Raw genomic sequence first — 22,324 nt, 5'->3', positions numbered from 1 at the left:
GAAATGTGTGCTGCCAGGGGGTTGAAAGGCATTCATGTTAACAGTGAGTGAGTGTGGAACATAGGAAGCTGCCTTATACTGAGTCAGACCACTGGTCCTTCTAGCTCAGTATTGTCTACACAGACTAGCAGCGGCTTCTCCAAGGTTACAGGCAGGAATCTCTCTCAACCCTATCTTGGAGATGCCAGGGGAGAACTGGGAACCTTCTGCATGCAGATGTTCTTCCCAGAGCAGCTTCATCCCCTAAGGGGAATATCTTACAGTGCTCACATGTAGTCTCCCATTTAAATGCAAGCCAGGGTGGACCCTGCTTAGCAAATGGATCAATTCATGCTTGCTGCCACAAGACCAGCTCTCCATGTGTGTCTGTGTCTTGGAGCTCCATGGGGAGGGACACAATGTTGCCTGTAGAGGAAGTTGCCATATACTGAGTCAGACCGTTGGTCTATCTTGCTCAGGATTGCCTACATAGACTGGCAGGAAGAAGCCAGGGAGGGAACTTGGAATCTTCTGCTCTTCCCAGAGTGGCTCCATCCCCTGAAGGGAATATCTTACAGTGCTCACATGTGGTCTCCCATTCAGATGCAACCAGGGTGGACCCTGCTTAGCTAAGGGGACAAGTCATGCTTGCTACCACAAGACATGTGTCTTAGACTAGGAGCATGTGTATACACTAACATATTTCTTCCCAGTATAATACAATGTGTAGAGATTTGGCTTTGAAAGGAGGCTCTGGTTGTTTGAGTAAAATAAGGAGATGTTGCAACTTCTCTCAGCCATTGTGACTGGGCAGGAAAGAATGTAAATAAAGCCAGTACACACACTCACTCTCTCTCTCTCTCTCTCTCTCTCTCTGACACTCCTTATTCTTAGCCATGTAAACATTGTTAGCAGTGTCGGTGTGTTTTCCGTTACTGCAAGCATGTATTATTATTAAAAACATTTTTATCTTCCAATATATAATTCTCAAGGCAGCTTCTAGCATATTTTAAACTCACTAGCAGTAAAACAACTTAAACAGTAAAATAAAATACCTAATAACAAATTAGCAGCGGCCACATTCCTGAGGCATTTAGAACTCTTAAGCTGCTAAAAGCCACAAAAGGCCAGAACCATTAACACCTGGGAAGAGAAAAGCGTGTTTACCTGGCCCCTGAAAATCAATAAATGAAGGGAGAGGGGAGCTCCACAACCGAGGCTCCATTACCAAGAAGGCCCCATCAGTAAGAGCCCCCCACCCCACCTTGGGGATCCCAGATCTTGAAGCCTGGGACTGTGATGCCTTTCAGCTCTTCTGGATAGATGTTTTGCAAGCATGCATGCAAATTCATTCATTTCTTCTTTATGAGCTGCATGACTCCATGTACATCTCCATGGCACCTACTAATATGCTGAGTATTTTGTGTTTCAGAAAACTGAGAAAAGTGAATTTCTCAATTTTTTCTACAACCATTGTATGCATGTTCTTACTGCTCCACTTCTGGCAAATACATCAGAGGACAAGAGTGACAAAGGTAAGGTCAAGGGCTAGATTCTCTTCTCTGCCTTGTCCTTCCTTTTGTATTCAGGATGTGTTCACATTCCAAGACAGCTGTGCTTTTGTTGTGTTGTCTGAATTAATCGACTTGTACAGTGCCAGGACCCATGTGGGTTTTCATGCCTGAGCATGTGAACCTGAGCTAGTTTGCAGAACATAGATGGAAGTAGAGTACGAATGTATCTGTCTGTGGGCTGACAAGACAGAGTGCTGTTGGAGAATTCCAGACATCATGGATACCCCTTTTCACCCTCTGCCAAGAAATAAATCTTGGTCTTTAGAGGCTCCCATTTTAAAAGCAGCTCATTCTGTCCCTGGATTCTAAGATGTCATTGCTCATATTTTGTATCTGAATCTGACCCAGAAGTTGATATCAAGTGTTAAGAGGTAGAGATTGCACACTGGTGATGTCACTTTGTAGAACACTATACTTTTTAAAGCAGCATTTTCCAAGTGATGGCACCTGTGTTTGTAGTAATTTTAAAAATATGTATTAACTGCATGCCATATCCTGAAAAATGCAGATAGGCAGCATGCATAAGGTGCTTTTGGGGAGTAGGTATATGGGAAGGTTTGGTTCATGCAATTGATGTGAGAACAGCATTGTTGCCACCTAGTTTTGCTTCTGGCTTTGTGGATCCACAGCACTGTCTGCACCTCCTAAATCCAATTTGGAGAAAGCCACAGAGACTCAGTGATATTTTGATTCTTCTACGCACAACAGTACAGGGAAACCTCACTATCTGCAGTTTCGCATATCCATGATTGGGTAATTGACACCTAACTTTGGCATACGTGGAGGGGGCAAGTTAAAAAGATTAATTTTGCATGTTGGGGTGGCTGGAAATGACCCTCAAGTCATTTCCGGCCACCATTTTGAGAAAAGGAGCTGTTTGGTGGCTCGTTTTTAAAAACTTTTTTTTGCAACTTTTCACAAACAAAATGGGCAATTGGGACTTTGCAGGGGCATTCCTGGATAGCTGGAGACCCAAGGAGCACAGTAGGGCACTTCATTTCACTATTTTTTGTGTTTTGGGCCCTTTTTGCCCATTTCCAGCCTCTAGGAACCTAACCCCCACCCCACAGCCCATTGACTATTGCCCCATTATCTGAGATTTTGTTATCTATGGTTGTGGGGCAGAACACAACCCTGCAGATAATGGGGTTCACCTGTAGTTGGGTACCATACCTGCCACTGTATTTGCATTCACGTGGAATTTCTAATTGTACACAAGCACACAAACGTGGGGGGGGGGTAATAGTGCCCAGCTTTTGAGGCACAAATATAAACATTATTATTACAGAAACCCAAGGGGCCTGTTTGTCTTTAGAAATGGTTCTGTGTCACTTAATGTATTTCCTTTTCAAATTTTCATTGACTTTCAGGCACAGGGATTCCTCACAAGCAAGAACCTATAGATGGCTTCCAGACCTTTGGCGGAGAGGCACACATCAACAGTGGTTCTTTGCTTGAGGAGGAGGGTGGTGCTCATGCAAGGGTTGTTACACAAGTGCAAGGGGCCCTTGTGCATGAGTGCAAGAGGTCCTTGCGTGGCCACAGCTCTCCTGCTTGCGGAAAGAGCTGCTAGTGGTGCATCACTTTACCAAGAGTCTGGATGCCACCCCTGTCTTTGAATTTGACCTAAGCAATGGATAGTTTGCTTAGTTGGAAAGTTGTAATAGGAGCAAAACAGATCAGGACTCCGCCACTTCTTTTTAGAGGAGTTGTGCTTCTTAAGCGTCTCCCATTTAATAGCTAGGCTCATACTCTTTTATGTGTGGCTGCTGTGAAGTTCCAGACAGAACCGGGTGGGCTTCTACTGCTGTGGCCTCTAAATGGATGGATGGATGGATGGATGGGGCTTGTTCTGTTATACCTGTGGGTGACGAGTTGCACAGCCCTGAAACAAAATATATGCCTCTTTGTTTTGAAATATTTTCTGTGCCCCACAGTAACTAAGCAGGCAACTTATGTTAAGTCTTTTCACTTTTTGTAAAGATGCGGTAGTTGGAAGCAACAAGAGTAATACAATATGCCCAGGTAAGTGGAACTCTTTGTGTGCTTTTTTTTTTAAACTTAGAAATTGAAATTCATTGTATACATGTGTAAGGGTCCAAGCCAGCTCATGTGAGAAGAATTTTAGCTGAGTTACCTCTCCCTGTGGCTCGTGAGCTGACCCCGGTCTTAAATTAACTAAAAGAATCCCTGGTAGGTTGAAGCCGCTGCCACCAACTGCTCAAGTCATAGGGCATTTCTGACAGAAGGGAGCAATAAACCCCAGTCCCCCCCTTACTGTGTGCTAGCAGGCACATATAAAATGTGGTTACACACATATGAATGTTTCAGTGGGGGGAAAGCAGGCCTTTGGGGTGTGTGTGAACTAGGCACTTCCCCTTGTTCCAGAGCCAGTCAAACACTCTGAGATACCTTTTAAACCAATTTATTATTATTTTCCCAAAATAAGCACGTTCAGGATTGTAAAGCATAATGGTTGCAAATGAGGTTGTCTTCTAATGGTTACAAAAAAGGGTAGGTGGGTATACAACACACAAACATAGGGAAATAAAATAACTCTCCTAATGCAAGTCTTACTAACACTTTGCCTAATTCTAACTTCAGAAGCCTCAGCCTGGGCTTCTCCCTTCTCTTGGAACTCATCAGGACCTTGGTGAAACCAACCCTGCTATCCCTGGTCCTGGGACAAACAGAACTTGCCCTGAGAGAGCCTTACCAAACTCCATTAGACTCCCCTCTCTATTAGGGCATACCCCCCTTCTTCTTCTCCTTCTTCTCCTTCTCCTTCTCCTTCTCCTTCTCCTTCTCCTTCTCCTTCTCCTTCTCCTTCTCCTTCTCCTTCTCCTTCTCCTTCTCCTTCTCCTTCTCCTTCTCCTTCTTCTTCTTCTTCTTCTTCTTCTTCCCAGAAGCCCCTGGGGAGTACTTTAGAACCGTCCATTTTGTCAACAGATTGGGTCTGGCTCAGGCCTGTAGCCTGTCAATTGGGGAAACAGCCTGTTGCACCATTAACCCTGTGGTTGCTGGCTGGCTGTTCACTACAACATGAAAAGAGCCTTTCCTGGGAATCTTAAGATGGCAAGCTTCTGCTTCCTCACAGCAAGAGGGGAGGAAATGTGCTCATTTGATAGAGTCACTACTAGCTGAAATGGTGTTGTATGCGTCCAGTTTTCAGATGGGCTTTTAAGCTTTTTGAAGAACTTGAGGGCAAGCACAACTCAAATTGGTTGTGTTTTTTAATGTTCTCTTTTAATAGCAGTACTTGTTTGTTTCCCACTTAGCTGAAAGAACATTCCTACCTGTTTAAATAAGTGTTAACACTCTTTATGCAATAGTCTTCAGTCTAGAGACCACATTAGCAAAAAGAAGTCTCCCCAGGTGTTAGATGGTGTATATCATTTTGCTGTCATTTGTCAGACCATATGGGAAGTATAGTTTGGAGTACTAAGAATTATCTGCTACAGATCCCTGCTCTTCACTCATAGAGCTGCTGCTGCTGCTACGACTACTACACCACATATTTATATACTGCTTTTCAACAAAAATTCCCAAAGCAGTTTACATAGAGAAATATACATAAATAAAGATGGCTCCCTGTCCCCGAAGGGCTCATAATAGAAAAAGAAACATAAGATAGACACCAGCAACAGCCACTGGAGGGATGCTGTGCTGGACAAGGGTCCTTGTGCCTGATTCAGTTTGTTTTGTTTTGCAGACAACTATCAAACAGCACAGCTGCTTGCCTTAATTTTGGAGCTGCTTACTTTTTGTGTGGAGCACCACACATATCACATCAAGAACTATATTATGAACAAGGATTTGCTGAGAAGGGTCTTGGTCTTGATGAATTCAAAACACACTTTCTTGGCACTGTGTAAGTAGCAGGTCCAGTTTTATATGTCGGATGTGGTGGTCATGCTTTGCACTCACTAGTCCTGTGGAAGTCCCGTCCATCCAGCCTGAATAAACAAGCGTTAGAAAGGCACCGCCGGGACTCTGCATTGCCTGCTGTCTCTGTGGGAGAACAGAAGAGTCACAGAGCGTAGGCAACTGCCTCATACCGAGACAGACCTTTGGTCTTTTTAGCTCAGTATTGTCTACCACTGACTGACAGCAGCTCTCCAAAGGCTTCAGGCAGGAGTCTCTCCCGGTCCTACCTAGAAAGAGTGGCTTGAGATAATGTGGGCAGTATTATTTCTATAGCACCATTATGTACATGGTGCTTTACAAAGAATTAGGAGATAGGTCCCTGCCCCACATGACTCACAATCTAAAACTGATACAACAGAAACAGAGGAAGTGAGAGTTGTGGAGGCAGAGATAAATTGGGGAAGAATATAGAATTATTTTGCCTACATGTATTTAGGCTTTGTTACAGCCAGGCAAGGGGACTAGAAGGGGCAGAAGCAAAATAAGTTTTCTGCAAAATAATGCAAAACAAACTATGTGTAACAGTTTAAAATTCAACATTTCTTGCTGCAGAATTTGAGTTGCTTGGGACAGAACTGTTTGCAGGAGACACCCCCCCCCCCTTTAAAGCACAGGAAAGGCACACAGCCCCAAATATGAGTCTTTCAAGTGCTGGGACTGGTTTCTAACCAGGGCAGAAGAGGATTCTTGAATCCAGGATAAAACCTGCCCTCATTTGAACCAAAACTATTAGAGCGTTGTCTGAGAGACAGAAAACAGAATGCTTTTTTAGTTTGTGCCTTGAATTAGTAAAACATCTCACTCAAATCATGTGTTGGGTGCACCTTGCCCTTTCTCCAAATAGTTTAACCATGTGAGGGATGGAATGCGTGTACACACATTTTTTCAGAGCAAAGGCAAAAAAAGTTAACACTTGATTGAGGAAAGCCAAAGGCACAGGGCAGACAGGTAGCAACTGGTTACATGCCTAGAAGTGGGAAGGGATGCAGCCCAGCAGCCACTCGGTCATCAGCTCCTGGTGTCCCTTCTTGTGATGTGGCTTGAATAAGACAAGACATGTTCTTGGTGCTATTTGCTCCACATTTCTTTGTGCAGAAAGAATGCAAATGAATTAAATGTATCCTTGTGCAGCCTTTTTGCTGCTGCATATTGGAAGCAAGAAACCAATCCTGTTGGGTTGCATTTGTTTGGTCATGCAGATAATGTGGGAAAATACTATTTGGGGGAATATGAAAGAAGTGCAAATAATATTTCTGGAATGCCTGTTAATGTTGTAGGTGCTCTTCGTTTCATGAGGAGGATAATTGGCCTAAAGGATGAATTTTATAACCGTTATATCACCAAAGGCAACCTCTTTGAGCCAGTTATAAATGCTCTTTTGGACAATGGAACTAGGTACAATCTGCTGAATTCAGCGGTCATTGAACTTTTTGAATTCATCAGAGTGGTAAGTGTGTGTCTGTGAGTGTGTTTCAATTTCACCTTCTGAAAGGAACCTTTTAGGTGCATATGACCTTAAGCATTACAACTAAATCAATAAAGGTCTTAAGCTGGCCACACTGCATCTTGCATTAAACATGGATTCCTTCCCAGGGCAAATAGCCACTTGGAGGAGGGGATGGAACTTTACCATGGGGTGAAACCCTCCCCTTTCCCCATGCTATGGTTCTGATCCAGATTGAGTCCCCACCTCACCCCCATAGCTACTGTTTAAGGGGAAAAGAGCAAAATGAATGGCCAGAGTATGCATTTAGCATAACCCATAGTTTGGCCCTGTGTTCAACATCTAAAGTGGGGCAGGGAAGGGAAGGGGGAAGGTGAAACAGTTGAAAGCGTACTCCAGACCCCAGAAGACTGCATTCAGTATGATATTTTTTTAATATGCTGAAAGATGTCGTGCAAGTTATATCTGTATTAAGCAGGATATCTGAACTGATTTTTTTTGTAAAAGACCACATTTCTTCTGCCTTGTTTGTTAGTACAGCTGAACAGAGATTTGTGAGTGACCATTTATCCCAGGCATGAGGAAGCACTTTATTGCAGTTGCGTTTTATAAATTTTGTTAGCCACTTTGAGCATTTTAAAAATGGCAAAGTAGAATATAAGTTAAATAAATGTGCCTAGAAATAAATTCTACCCAAGGAGAGAGGGGTAGGGTGTGGGTGCATGTGAGCCAGAGACTGGTGCTGTCTCATATGTTCAGGAATCTTGTCTGACCAAGTTCTTAAGTGTCTGAGAGTTTTGCACAAAATTTGAAGACATTGAGGGTGTTATGTCCTGGAACATGATTGGTGGAGCTATTCAGATTCAAACATAACAAAACAGGAAGCATGCCTTTATTCGCCATAGAAACCCTCCATCAGTTCAAACCAGCCCAGTTCGACCACGAACCGGACTGGCTTAAAAAAATGGTGGCTATTCCAGTCCAAACTGGACTGGGCCCATTACAATGCAAACTGGTTCGACCCAGTTCAAGGGCTATGCTTGTAAACGGGAAATCTGGTGGGGAGCAGCAAGACGGAGGCTTACCAGCTTCGGTGGTGGCAGCGGCAGTGGCAGCTCCTCTAAACCCCACGGGGGCGCGCGCGCACACACACACACACACACACACACACCCATACCCATACCCATACCCATGAAGGGCTCCAGGGGTCTGATTCCTGCCTCTGTGTATGTGCAGAGGCCATTTGTGTGACCTACATGTATCCGTGGATGCTGGATCTGGGCTGCCACTGGTGGGGTGCGTGTGTATGAGCCAGTGGGGTTTAGAGGAACCACTGCTGAAGCCGTTAAGGTCTCCTTTCACCACTACTCCACACCAGCTGCGCTTAGAACCCTTTTAACAGCAGGGTTCCCCTTTGCTTGTGAGAATCCTCACCGGATTCCCCATTAAAAACATAACCCTCGAACTAGGCTGATCCAGCTCAACCAAACAGACCAGACCACTGGCCGGTTTGACTGAACTGGCTCGCGGACCGGCGATTCAGTTCGAATTTGAACCAAACCACCAACCCGGTTCCGTGCACACCCCTAATCTCTTCCACAAGGATTTTCCAGTGATTCAGGCACACAACATTTTGTAGAAACATTTCTGTGTTTGGTGGGAAAGGGAAATGATCTGATCTCTCCACCCCAGGACTTTAAATTAAGGTCAGCAGGACTGTATCTAATAGTCTGAATTAGTCTGTTAATGTTGATTATTTGGAATTTGCAATATATCCTGTAGATCTTGTGATTTATAAATATTTAATATCTTTGGCCTGTTGCTTGCTTTCTCCCTAAATCCTCTGCAAATTGAGAGACACTTCAGTCTTATAGAAAGCCATGCAGGAATTCCCATTTCTACACCTCAGAAACGAGATCCCCCTGGTCGTTGGCGCATGCCAGAACCAAACCTCCCCACTCAGTAAAGTTGCAAGGAATCGCCACCTTGCAAATGCTGCTTAGACTGAGAATTGAGCTGCAGCCCTTTCCTTTCCTTGAAGAGGGCAGTAGCAGTGAGTCGTCCGGAGGCTGCCGGTTGTGCCAGGCCAGCAGCAGTTTGAGGTCTTGCCGCCTACTTGTGTTTATGCTTGCACAGCAGTCTCATAACTCCTTTCACCGTTTTGGTTTATTGCCATGTTTTCAATGGTAAATTGAAGTCTTATCTGAATTATGGGAGAGGGAAAATAATCTTGGTGTATACAAGATTATTGACCAGAGCGCCACAAATGCACTCACCACTGGCAGATATTTTGTTGGTAATCTGGAAAGAGTGTCTGCCCTTCTCTGCAGCATAAGGAATGGTGGGGGCTCTCCCTGAGCCTTTGAGGTGCTCAGAGCATGCGATAGAGAAGGGACAGTGAGCACAAATTTGGCTGGTCACCAACGCCAGACAAAACTTATGGACTGTATTCTTGATCCTTCTCTTTCATTTCAGAATAAGTGGTGGTGTAAAACAGCATCAGAGTTGTTTCCTCTAGTATAATGAACAGGCTCAAGTGGCCTCTTCATTAACCCAGAGACTCACAAGTTTGTGTGTGTGTGTGAGAGAGAGAGAGAGAGAGAGACTCGGAATCATCAGGAATTTCTTATCTATGTAGACAAGGAGTTGTTGCTTCACAAAAATATGCCTAAGAAGGCAAGCTCCTCAGTCACATAAGCTTAATGATCTTATGCATCCATTTGCTCTAATGGCCAGGATATCTAATTACAGCAAGGGGCTCATGTTGAAGCCTCTGATCTTCTCCAGCTTGGTAATAGTAAACTTTGTTTTGTGTTAATACAGGAGGATATCAAGTCACTTACTGCACATATAGTTGAAAACTTTTATAAGGCACTTGAATCCATTGAATATGTTCAGACATTCAAAGGACTGAAGACGAAATATGAGCAAGAGAAAGACAGACAAAGCCAGAAACTGAACAGGTACACATCTTGAAAGTAAAGGTTTTGACTCTAAACCTGGAATCATCATTGATGCTTTTTCTAACCGGTTTCCTGAAGTGTTCCTATCTTGTTTTTTCTCTTTTCTAATCTTGGGACATATATCTTCAGCTGTGGCACAGAATGTGTTTTAATCTTCCATTTGTATCCTGAATTTCCGCCAACAAAAACTGAGGGCAGTTTATGTGATACTCCACACAATCGATGTTATCATCACAAAAACTCTGTGAGGTAGTTTAGGCTGGGAGAGGGAGACACTAACCCGAGGTCACTCAGTGAGCTTTGTGACTGAGCAGGAACTTGAGAATCTCCCTAGTTCTGGAACAACTCTGTGATCTTCACTATTTTTCAGGTGTGGGCCACTATTTATTATTTTATTTATTATTTATTTATTTAGCATATTTTTATACCACCCAAAACGCAAGTTCTCTGGGCGGTTTACAAGACAATAAAAACAACCAATAAAAGGATTAACATATTTCAACAATTAAAATTTAAAAAGTTAAAACTATTAATACACAATTAAAACAATATCTAATTAAAAGCCTGGGTGAACAAATGCGTCTTTTAAAAGTTGTAAGAGATGGGGAGGCTCTTATTGGAACACCCTTAGCAGGAAGTGTGTTCCAAAGCCTCGGGGCAGCAATGGAGAAGGCCCGTCCCCAAGTAGCCATCAGACGAGCTGGTGGCAACTGCAGATGAACCTCTCCAGACATTTTCTTAAATACCCAGGGCCCAAGCTCTTTAGGGCTTTATAGGTTATAACCCAAACCTTGTACTTTGCCCGGAAACTTATCGGCAGCCAGTACAGATCTTTTAAGATAAGAGTGATATGGTCTCTCCGAGGTGACCCAGAGACCAACCTGACTGCTGCGTTCTGAACTAACTGCAGTTTCCGGACTACGTACAAAGGCAGCCCCACATAGAGCGCATGGCAGAAGCATGCAGTGCGAGAACCATTTTCCACTGTGCTGACCTCTGCACTCTTTTCAGTGCTGGTAGGGCCACTAAAGGGAGACAGAGCCCTCTATTCCGAGCTCTAGGAGGAAAGCACTGGGAAGGGCTGCACACACCTTCCAAGAGGCTTCCTTGTTTTAAAATGCAGACAACTTCATTTCTAAACAAAATAGAGAATCGGATTGATTATTTATTTTATTTACACAGTCAGACAAGTGTTATTGACTGGTTTCTTTTATCCAGACATCGAGTCCTTCCCAAGCACCTGGGATGGCTGAATTTTATTATCAATGTTGTTGCTGTTGTGTTAGATATCGTCGCAGAATATAGGCTGTTCCCAGTAAAGCTGCTTTTTGTAATTGGCTGATGGTGATTTCTGTGGCCCCTATGGTGCTGAGGTGCTCTTCAAGGTCTTTTGGAACTGCACCCAGGGCACCAATTACCAGTGGGATTATTTTGGTCTTTTTCTGCCACGGCCTTTCAATTTCCATTTGTAGATCTTTGTATTTGGTGATTTTTTCTATTTCTTTTTCTTCTATTCTGCTATCCCCTGGTATTGCTATGTCGATTATTTTAACTTGTTTTTCTTTCTTCTCGACTACAGTTATATCTGGTGTATTGTGTGGCAGATGTTTGTCTGTTTGTAATCGGAAGTCCCATAATATTTTTTCATCTTCATTTTCTTCAACTTTTTCAATTTTATGGTCCCACCAATTCTTGGCTACAGGTAGCTTGTATTTTTTGCAGATGTTCCAGTATATCATCCATGCTACCTTGTCATGCCTTTGTTTGTAGTCAGTCTGTGCGATCTTCTTACAACAGCTGATTAGGTGGTCCACGGTTTCATCTGCTTCTTTACAAAGGCGGCACTTGCTGTTTGTGGTGGATTTTTCAACTTTTGCTCTTATTGCATTTGTTCTTAGTGCCTGTTCTTGTGCAGCCAGTATTAAACCCTCTGTTTCTTTCTTCAAGTTGCCATTCTTAAGCCATTGCCAGGTCTTGGTGATGTCTGATGTCTGATGATGATGATGATGATGATTTCTTGTTTACACAGTCAGACAGGTGTTATTGACTGGTTTGTTTTATCCAGACTTCGAGTCCTTCCCAAGTTGTTGTTGTTAGTTCAATTTCTAGATTTATGCCACAGTTACTGGGGAAATGTCAGTGTTCCAGGGGTTGAGGCCATAGTTCAGTGGTAGAGTATCTGTCCTAGATCCAGTCCCTGGCACCACCTCCAGGTAGGGTTGGGAGAGACTCCTACCTGAAACCTTGGAGAGCTGCTGCCTGTCTGTGTAGACAAGACTGAGCTAGATGGGCCATGTGTCTGACTCGGTGTAACAAAGCTTCCTGTGCTCCTGTGATGGGGACTCTCATGTTCCTCCTCAGAAGCACTGATGTTGGGACTTAATGAGGGGGCTCAGGAGAGATTTGTTGGGCCAGCAGGTGCACTGGTGGAGAGGCTGTTTGTATCTACGTCTCTTCCTATATCTATGTAGGGAGAAGGCATTGGGCCAGCACTGCATACTTGGTCGCTCTCTGCAGAGGTGCACCTCGGTAGTTTTGGAGCCTGGACTTAAAGGCCTTTGGAGGCCCCTGCCTCTCCCCGTTGCAAGTTAAGCATCATCCTTACATCTCCCCTATACACACACACACACACTCTCTCTCTCTCTCTCTCTCTCTCTCTCTCTCTCTCTCTCTCTCTCTCTCTCTCACACACACACACACACACACACACACACACACACACACACACCTACCTACCTACCTACCTACCTACCTACCTACCTACCTACCTACCTACCTACCTCTGTAACACACACAGTATTTTTAACACAAGGGTTCTTGAGGGCACAAACAGCAGCTGAAATCACAAGAATGTAAGAATATAAAAGTTATATTTATGCAAATATGCATTAGCAGGAACATTTCAACATGCAACTTAACATATTCCCATCCCACATAGTCCTCTCCCCGCACCCCCACCCACCCCTCCCCCGCCGTCTCTAGAGCACCCAGCGTAGCTTTCAATCGCACTTGGCTCCCCCATGCAATGTAGGCCTGCGGCACAGCCACCACATCACCCAGGATATGGATTTGGGAGCCCCCAGGGGGTGTGGAGGCCCTGGACTTTGGCCCCGAAGTCCAAGGGTAAGAGCACCTCTGTCTCTCAGTCACCTTCACACTAGCATCAGTTTGGTACTAGGCTGATCTTACCATCAGCTATAAGATCAAATATAGCTGGGTGCAATATGGTAAAATCAGGTTGCCTTTAGTGCAGTATAGATAGGACTTGCTATCCCTTCACTGGATGCAGGGAGATTTGTGTGACCCCATGTGCTACCCATAGCGCCTTAGAGGAATACCAGCATACCAGTATGTGTCAGCCAAGGATTTTCAACCAGGCACATGAATCCCTGGGACACATGAGTCCCTTGGGTTGAAACGTTGTAGGGGGTACGTGGAGCCTTCCTGACTCACTGACACACTGCACAGTTGGTTCCTGGATCGGAGGATTCATCTGACCGCTGTGACCAGTTCTCTCCAGGAGGAAGGGGTGGCAGAGCCCAAGCTCCTCTCCAGCCAGTCATGAGGAGAGGAGGAAGAGGAATGGGCAGGGCCAGGACAGACCAAGGGTATGCGATAGAGCCCTGATCACTAGGCCAGAGTTTGTGATGATGACAGAAGCCACAGCATAGAGTTTGAGGTGGTGTGATGTTTGGCCTGTTTCCAGGGCAGATTCACTTGGCTTGTACTTTATTTCCCACCAACTTTGGGAAAATTTATTTCTGGAGGTCACAATTCTTGGCTGGTTTGCATAATTTGTTATATGGGATACCTTAACTGAAACTTTGAGATATAAGAGGTACACTTGTTGAAAAAGGTCGAACAAATACTCTCAGGATGGCGTTCTGCTAGCTTCTCTATACCTTATCAACCAATTGGACATCTAATTTTGGCATCTTTTGTTGCAACTCCATGTCTGATTTCAAACCCTTTGCGGTGTCTTTTACAGCGTCCCATCTATACTGCGTAGCAACAGGTTCCGCAGAGATGCTAGAGCCTTAGAGGATGATGAGGAAATGTGGTTCAATGAAGATGAAGAAGAAGAAGGTGAAGCCGTTGTGCCCCCTGTAGAGAAATCCAAGTCGGAGGATGATTTTCCAGATAGTTACGAGAAGTTCATGGAAACAAAAAAAGGTATTATGAGATGCTGCTTGAATTAGAACTTCCCCATTTTTGCAGTGTATATATATGAGATTCTGTGTGATCACTGTCACAAAAATATTTTCAAGAACCTACTACTAAAACCTGTTGAAATCCCCAGAATTAGGCAGGTTTCAAGCAGACTTGGTAGCAGAGAAACCTTAAAGCATTGTGAGCAGCCAAACCAAAAGTCAGACTGAGAGATTGGAATTTAGGGGCAGGGTGGGGAGGGGGGAGTCTCCCAAGACAGCAGTCGGGCCTTTTCCATGATCCGCATATTTTCCCCCCACCAAGCAACGCATGTATTGCAGCCACCCAGTCGCAGCCTTCACCTTTCTATTGCCCGACCAAAAAATAAAACCTCACAACAAATTCTCACAAAAGTCATGCATTTTGTAACCAGAATGCAACTTGCAAAGGAAGCGCAGTTATGCAGCAATGTAGGAGTATGTGCAGACACTCCTTCAGGCTGCCTTTGTAGCAATGGCCTTAGCAGACCCCGCATCGAGGTGATGGCGCCTTGTGCAAATGGTGCCTCTACAGTCACCGTGCAGTGGAAGCTGAGCTCCTAGAAGCATTAGGTGCCATGATCACCTGACACTGGGTATAATATGGGAGTTGGGGATAGCAGGCACTACTTTGCAGTGGTTCCGCTCCTATCTCTCAGGCAGATTCCAGATGGTGGAGCTTGGTGACAGTTGCTCTTCAAAACGGGAGCTGCTATATCAAGTCCCTCAGGGCTCCATTCTGTCACCAATGCTTTTTAATATCTACATGAAATCGCTGGGTGAGGTCATCAGGAGATCTGGTGCTTTGTATTATCAATTTGCTGATAACACCCAAATCTACTTATCCTTTTTATCTGTATCATCAGGAAATGGCATTCATTCCCTAAATGTCTGCCTACAGGCAGTAATGGGCTGGATGAGGGATAACAGATTGAAGCTGAATCCAAGCAAGACAAAGGTGTTCATTGTAGGGCTTCAAAATCTGTGGAATGAGTTAGATCTTCCTGTGCTGGATGGGGTTACACTTGCCCGGAAGGAGCAGGTACAAAGCTTGGGAGTACTCCTGGACCCAGGCCTCACCCTGGTATTTCAGGTGGAGGCTATGGCCAGGAGTGCTTTTTGTCAGCTTCTGCTGATTTGACAGCTGTTTCCATTCCTTGAAGAGGATGACCTCAAAACTGGTGCATCAACTGGTAACCTCAAGGCTTGACTATTGCAATGCACTCTATGTGGGGCTGCCTTTGTACATAGTTCAGAAACTTCAGTTAGTTCAAAATGTGACAGCCAGATTGGTTTCTGGGGCAACCCGGAGAGACCATATTACGCCTGTTCTGAAACAGTTGCACTGACTGCTGATATGTTTCTGGGCAAAATACAGAGTACTGGTTAACCTTTAAAGCCCTGAACAGCTTAGGTCCAGGCTACCTTAGAGAGCGCCACCTTCTGCATGATCCCCACAGCTCTTTAAGGTCATCTGAGGAGGTGCATCTCCAGTTACCAGTCTGGTGGTGACTCAGAGACAGGCCTTCTCTGTAGCTGCTCCCGGGCTGTGGAATGCACTCCCGGCAGAAATCCGTAATCTGAGTTCATTATTGGCCTTCAGGAGAGCCCTCAAAACCTGGCCTGGCCTTCCAGGGTTTTTAATTTGTTGTAAATGTTTTTAACTTGCTGTAACCTGGTTTCCCAGGGTTTTTAAACTGTTTTGAATGTTTTAATTGTTACTTGTTTTATGGTGTGTTATAGTCTCTATTTTTAATTAATTGATTTTAATTATATTGTGTTTGGTGTAAAACACCCTGAGTCGTCGTCGTCGTCGTCCTCCTCCTCCTCCTCCTCTTCGGAACGGTGGTATAGAAGTCAAATAAAAAAATAAAATGACTTGTGTGGGGACTTGCCATGCCTGGATTATGCAGAGTTCCGATCACTCGGCTAAGCATCTCCCCTCTCCCATTGAAAGAGGGTTAAGAAAATATCTTGGAACTTAGGAAGCTGCCTTCTACCGAGTCAGACCACTGGTCCATCTAGCTCAGTATTGTCTACACAGACTGGCAGCGACTTCTCCAAGATTGCAGGCAGGAGTCTCTCTCAGTCCTGTCTTGGAGAAGCCAGGGAGGGGACTTGCAGCCTTCTGCATGCAGATGTCCTTCCCAGAGCGGCCCCATCCCCTGAGGGGAATATTTTAAGTGCTCACCCATATAGTCTTGCATTCATATGCAACCAGGGCGGACCCTGCTTAGCTAAGGGGACAAGTCGTGCTTGATGATGATGCTAAAGATCAACATCTTATTTCCCCATTAGCAAAAGAGAGTGAAGACAAGGAGAATCTCCCCAAAAGGACTTCAGCAGGTGGCTTCAAGTTCACTTTTTCCCACTCCGCCAGTGCAACTAATGGAGCAAACAGTACAAACAGTAAATCTGTAGCAGCTCAGACATCACCGGCAAGTTCAAATGGTTCCTCTTCCAAGAATGCCAGTTTGACTGCAGCAGTCACAGCCACGAAGGTGAGTGTAAGGCCTGATGTGTGGATTTGTAATTAAATAATCACATCGAAGATATGGTGGGAGAAGTCCCCCAAATATCCATGCAGGTTTGTCTTAAGATCCAGAGGGAGGCTTTACTCCCAGTCCCTATTAGTTTTGCCTCACAAATGAGAGGAACACAGAGCAGGGCCTTCTCAGCACTGGCATCTGCCTTGTGGCATAATGTACCATTTGCAACTCCACAGGCTTAACTTTGGAGGAATTTCATGAATTGAATTGATTAAATTTTTCTGAGGGTGGACATTTAATGAAAATATTTGCATTCTGATCGTGGAATTATAAACTCAAGAATATTTTATATGTCATACTTTTTACCATTAGTCAATTTGAATGTCTGCTCAGATCAGGCAAGAACTTTAAAACAGGCAACTTCCCTGCTGTCCAGTATTGTTCATATCACCTTAATTAATGAAATAAGACAGTCTTATTGATAGGCTCGCATTATTTCATAGAAGAAGGCACAGAAGTGCTGATGCAGTTCAAATCTATGGAATGGACATGCTTCCCCTCATTTGTTGGTCTTGACCAGTTTGACAGATTTCCCAGATTTCCCTGTTGAGCAGCCAGTTAATGATGTAAAGCCCTTGATATTTATTTTAATTATCTTTACTTCTTGCATTCTGAAAGCAACAAATCTGACCCAGAAGAGAGAGATTTTTTTCTTTCCTTGCTATTGGTTCCATGAAAGTTCCTGATGTTACATCACACATTAAGGCCGTGGGAAAGCCTTTACTCGTGGCGTCTGGTAACTGTGCATGCAATAAGGATAATTTAAACATGACTCTTCCCAGACATATGAACATAAGAGCTCTCCTGGATCAGACCAGAGTTCTATCCAATATAGCATCCTGCTTATTGCAGTGGTCAGTCTGATGCCTCTGGGAAGCCCAGCAACAGAGTATAAAGGCAGAGACTCTCCACTGTTGCTGTCCCCCAGCACTTAGTATTCAGTGGCATGCTACTCCTGAGAATGGAGGCTCTATAAACTGCCATGGCTGTTGGCAGGCCAAATATCTGCAAATTTGTCTAATTCCCTTTTTTAAACCATCTAAGCTAGCAAGGTTTTTTTTTAGCAGCAAGTTGCATAAAATGAGAACATCTCACCTCCATGATGGGGCTGTTGGCTCAGTGGAAGAGCATCTACTTTGCATGCAGAAGGACCCAGTTTCAATCCCTGCCATCTTCACCTAGGGCTCGGAAAGACCCCTGCCTGAAACCTTGGAGAGCTGCTGCCAGTCAGAGTAGGCAATACAGAGCAAGATGGACTAAGGCTCGGACTCTGTATAAGACCACTTCCTGTGTGTAAGGACTTAAGAAAGGTCTTTTGCTGAAAGGACAGTGCACTCCTCCTCTTCCTCCCCCCTCCCCCTTTTGAAGCATGGCTACATCAGCCACACCACAATGTGGTGAGGTTCTTGGTTTTCATTTCACAACTTGACACTGTTGTGTTTCAATCCACTGATTGTTCCTGGGAATTCTTTTAAAATGTGAATTTATCTTCTACAACAGGGAAGCTTAGTGGGCCTTGTGGATTATCCAGATGATGAGGAAGAAGACGAAGAGGAGGAAACATCTCCGAGAAAAAGACCTCGTCTTGGCTCGTAAAAATCTTAAAACAAGCTCTGATTTTGGGTGCTTAAACGCTGTGACTGTTTGAGCTAAATAGTCTGACTCGGAAAGCTTTCTCCCTGGAAAATACGCAAGACAAGGAGTAGCAAAAGAAATTCGACTAGAAAGGTTTAGTTCTGAGAACACCAGACTTCCAAAGAAGCTAATCTCTTTCTAGTCAACGAGTCTGCCATTCAGGTGGCTAAAAATGAAACTCGGAATGGTGGGTTAGTAATCAGCGCCTGGATGACAGCTTGCCAGCAAAAGGAAAGTCTTGGGTTCTGTGAGGGGATGGGGATGGGAAAAGTAACCTTTTGATATTGCAGGGTTTTCCCCATTTGTATCCAAGCTAGAAGAAAATTGTAAGGCTTCAGTTGCAAACCTAGTAACATAACTTTGTAATGGTGCTGTCCATTGTGGGTTTTTTTTAGCAATTGCCTCTTTGATTCTTTCTTCCATAAAAATAAATTCAGAAGTTGGGGACCACTTTTTGCACCATCAGCCAAATTAGAGGGAGTAGCACCCTGCTATGTAGTGCATGCTGAGTGGCAATTTATTATTTTTTTTCCAACTCGGTATTTTGGGAGGGGAAAAGAAGCTGGGTTCAAAGGAGGATGACTAGAAGTTAAGAAGCTATCCAGGAGAGTCAATACCAAGGATCATCAGCTTTCAGAAGAAAAAATTCTAGAAACCATCAGTAAACCCTAGTACTTGAAAAGGCATTAGTATTGCAACTAGTAATATTGTTCTGTGGAATCCAAGTTGGAGTCACTCCCTGCTAGATTTAGAACATGTTTTCCTTGAGCCATCTGCCTTTCACATTGGCGAGAGAGAGAGGGCTGCATAATGCTGCCAGAAGGTTGTGAAGCCTGCTAAATTTGGGGGCATAATCAGTCATTTTTTGACCAATAGTGGCCCGGGGGCAGAGCCAGCATGCAGCACCTTGAACTTAGGGGGTAGAGTACAAAGGTGGCTTCTTCACACATTCCATGTGTTTAAGTAAATTTCAGAAGTACATTAGGTAAATGGATGGAGGCAGCCATTTTGAGACCTTTTTATTTTCAGAGCAAGTGAACTGTAAATATTTTAATGTTAGTTTGGCCATATATGATCTGAGATCATGCAGAAGAAATTCCCCAAACTACAAATGTGTCGAGAGTGAGAATTAACTATAAAACCAGCGGCAATCCAACATTGCAAATCACTCTCGTAATGTATTATGGGTCCATTTCTCCTGGAACAATTACTGACACAGTTTCCCTGTTTTGGAGATTTTGTAGTTAATTTTAATTTTAGCTATTGTTTGCAAAAGATGGACTGTCTGTGTAGATATGAAGTATAGTTTTTCCATAAAACAGAAGTTTATTTTGTATTGGGGGGGGGGACCCACTGTACTTGTTTTACACCATTTGTATACATGTGGTGATATTAATGCTGAACTGTAAAATTCAGGAATTAAAATGTGACCCTGTAATTCCATAATTATTGGTTTTGTTTGGTTTGTTGTAAATGGTAAATTAATTCAGATTTTGAAATGTGGCCATTTCAGAAGATTTTAATAAGATTTGTACGATTTAATCATTATACACCACTGAAGCAAATCTAGCAGAAAAAACAAAGAGTGCTTCTTGATTTGATTCAGTGTGGTGTGGTGACTGGCAGGTTAATATGCCCTAAAGGACATATCTCTCTGCTTTCTGGGGGCTCCAGGCAATCAAGAATGGGGCTTCCTTCTCACTCCTCCAAGCCAAGATGTTCTTGTTGAAGGGAAGTGGTCAGGGAAACAATGTGGCTGGCTCAACAGTGTTATTGCTGTAGACTTGACCTCTTATGTTCACTTTCTGTACTTCTGGTCTCTTTTTTCACTCCTCACAGTAACCGTTTTTTCTAAATTTGGATGGTTACCACTGGGGAAACTTATTATGTTCCATTTCCCTTCACAGTGAAATTCACCTGACCCCGTCACTGGGCTTTTTAAAAAGTCTCTGGAACGAGAGACCCATAAAACATTTGGGTACTCATAATTCTTCCATCCTTTTTCAAAGACTGTTATGAGCTTTAAGGACACGTGCAGACCAGCTCATGAGTCACTTCTGTAGCAAAAATCGGTGTTGCTTTTTATATTTAATGTAAACAATGGGAGGTGATATGTTGACAAATATTCAAACACTTTACCATGCTGTGAAAGATGAAGCTCCTTCTTTTTGAGTGATAGTCTGCCTCAGGTGCACTCTTCCCTCCCACCTTTCCAGTTTGTATGCTGGTTTGCAGCAGGACAGCCCACATTTCAAATGCCTGGGGCCCTTCAACCAATTTTTTAAGATAAAGATTACATCTGCCAACATGTCTCAGTTAAATACTATTTTAATAAAAAGTTACATGAAATGTGTATTTGACTATTTCTGTCTGAAAGCCTCGTTTTCTCAGAAGCACTGGGGATGGGGAAATTTGAAAGTTTGAGTAAAGTACAGGCAGGATCATGAGTTGGGACTTGGTATAATGGCAATTGAGCAAACATTTTAAAATCGTTTCTGAAACAACAAATTTAGGCAAAGTTTTAAAAGCCTTCATTACCAGCCAGGTTATATAATTGTGTGTGACTCACACTGGTTACAGATGCTACCAGTTTTAGAGCTGCATCACAGTAAGTGAGGTATTTGCTAAATTAGCATAATGTACGAAGATGTGCCTATAATGTAAAATGTCGTGAGAAGCCCAGGGCCACTTGCAGTTCTATGCATTGTGCCTGTGTTTCTATGCAGTGAAAGGCAGGACAATATATTTTGCTTTGTTCAACTGTGTGCCTGCTTTAGCTAGAATTTCTGAACTACTTTTAAATGACAGATATGTACTTTGAAGTCCCAGGACATTGAAGAAAAATGAATTAAAACTGGAGTTTAACCACTTTAATGCAGAGTTTTAACGTGACCATATTTGTGACAGAGGTATTTGCTTTTTAAAAAATTCATTAAACCAAAAGTACTATAGTGTCCACATCCAGCAATACATATTAGAATCATAGGAATCTAAACTTCTGGGTACATAACACTTTGGAACAATCAAAACCATTTTAAAAACCCTTATAAACTAAATTTTTACTTTGCACTCTAACTGTAAAAAAACCTTAGTACTGTCTTTGTAATATATATAATCAAATTAATGTATAGAATGCTTAAAAGCAAACAATTCAGTTCATGGTCAAAAATATTCTAAAGAATTCTTGTCCAACCCCTTGTAGAAGTAACTTCAGTAAACTATCGCTTATTAACAACTTCTTCTTTAAGTTTTGCTGCAAGGATTCTTTTCTTCTGCAATGACCTTTCTTCTTCTGCTGTCATTCCCTAAGAACAAATGTACATATTAAAATGCAATATCAATTATGAACTAACTTTTGCAGAACATGTAATGAATATTTATCATATTTATATACTGCCTGATATATAGTGATTAACACTTCTGTAGAATAAAAACAATTCAGAATAAGACAAAATAATTTCAGAGTAAAAATTAGTTTTAATTAAAAGCCTGAGAAAACGGGTGTGTCAAAAGGGTCCTTTAAAAAGCAGTCACAGAGGGAGGCACTCTTATTTTGAAATTGAGTGCATTTCAAAGCCCTGGGGCAACCACAGAAAAGGCTTGGCCCCAAGTCAAAACTGTCATTTACCTCTAAAAGGTCATTTACCTCTGAAGCTGATAAAAAGCGCTCCTGGCCACTGCTTCAACCTGAGCAACCAGAGGTTTTTTTGATCCAGGAGCACTCCCAAGCTACATACCTTATATTTCAGGGGGAGTGTAAACCTTTCCAGAACAGGAAGATCTAAATCATCTCTTGTATCTTGACCCGCACAATCAGTATCTCCATCTTATTTTGATTCAACCTTAGTTTGTTATCCTTCATCCAGCCCATTACCAACTCCAGGCAGGCATTTAGGAAAACTATGCGATTTCCCGATAAGTTGAAAGGGAGAAATAGAGGCTACCACCCATCCCCAATTTCACCCATCCCCTCAGAAGTTTTTCTGAAGGAATGTTATTCCCTTATTTTCTGAGGTGTGAATTCTCATTCTATGATAGCAAATGAGATTTTTTTCAATTAAACAAC

At 43.2% G+C, this 22,324-nt stretch overlaps 2 protein-coding genes across 6 annotated transcripts in view; one reads left to right on the top strand and one right to left on the bottom strand.

The window, feature by feature from the left end:
* Nucleotides 1-20,611, top strand: part of PPP4R3B (protein phosphatase 4 regulatory subunit 3B) — a 47,454-nt gene extending 26,843 nt beyond the window's left edge. For 3 of the 4 annotated variants that reach the window (XM_053246314.1, XM_053246293.1, XM_053246303.1), the window contains 8 exons: nucleotides 1,412-1,514; nucleotides 3,537-3,578; nucleotides 5,266-5,424; nucleotides 6,758-6,927; nucleotides 9,748-9,887; nucleotides 13,876-14,060; nucleotides 16,373-16,575; nucleotides 18,124-20,611. In XM_053246314.1, the coding sequence (XP_053102289.1) occupies nucleotides 1,412-1,514; nucleotides 3,537-3,578; nucleotides 5,266-5,424; nucleotides 6,758-6,927; nucleotides 9,748-9,887; nucleotides 13,876-14,060; nucleotides 16,373-16,575; nucleotides 18,124-18,219 (1,098 nt within the window). In that variant the 3' untranslated portion in view covers nucleotides 18,220-20,611. The remainder of the gene's footprint in view (nucleotides 1-1,411; nucleotides 1,515-3,536; nucleotides 3,579-5,265; nucleotides 5,425-6,757; nucleotides 6,928-9,747; nucleotides 9,888-13,875; nucleotides 14,061-16,372; nucleotides 16,576-18,123) is intronic. The other variant, XM_053246318.1, reaches the window with a different exon arrangement.
* Nucleotides 20,612-21,113: 502 nt separating this feature from the next.
* Nucleotides 21,114-22,324, bottom strand: part of CFAP36 (cilia and flagella associated protein 36) — a 69,593-nt gene continuing 68,382 nt past the window's right edge. For both annotated transcript variants that reach the window (XM_053246362.1, XM_053246352.1), the window contains exon 10: nucleotides 21,114-21,563. In XM_053246362.1, coding sequence (XP_053102337.1) covers nucleotides 21,477-21,563 — 87 coding nt within the window. In that variant the 3' untranslated portion in view covers nucleotides 21,114-21,476. The remainder of the gene's footprint in view (nucleotides 21,564-22,324) is intronic.

The sequence above is a fragment of the Hemicordylus capensis genome, chromosome 1, assembly GCF_027244095.1.
Source record: "Hemicordylus capensis ecotype Gifberg chromosome 1, rHemCap1.1.pri, whole genome shotgun sequence".
NCBI lineage: Eukaryota > Metazoa > Chordata > Lepidosauria > Squamata > Cordylidae > Hemicordylus > Hemicordylus capensis.
This window is presented reverse-complemented; position numbering and strand designations above follow the sequence as displayed.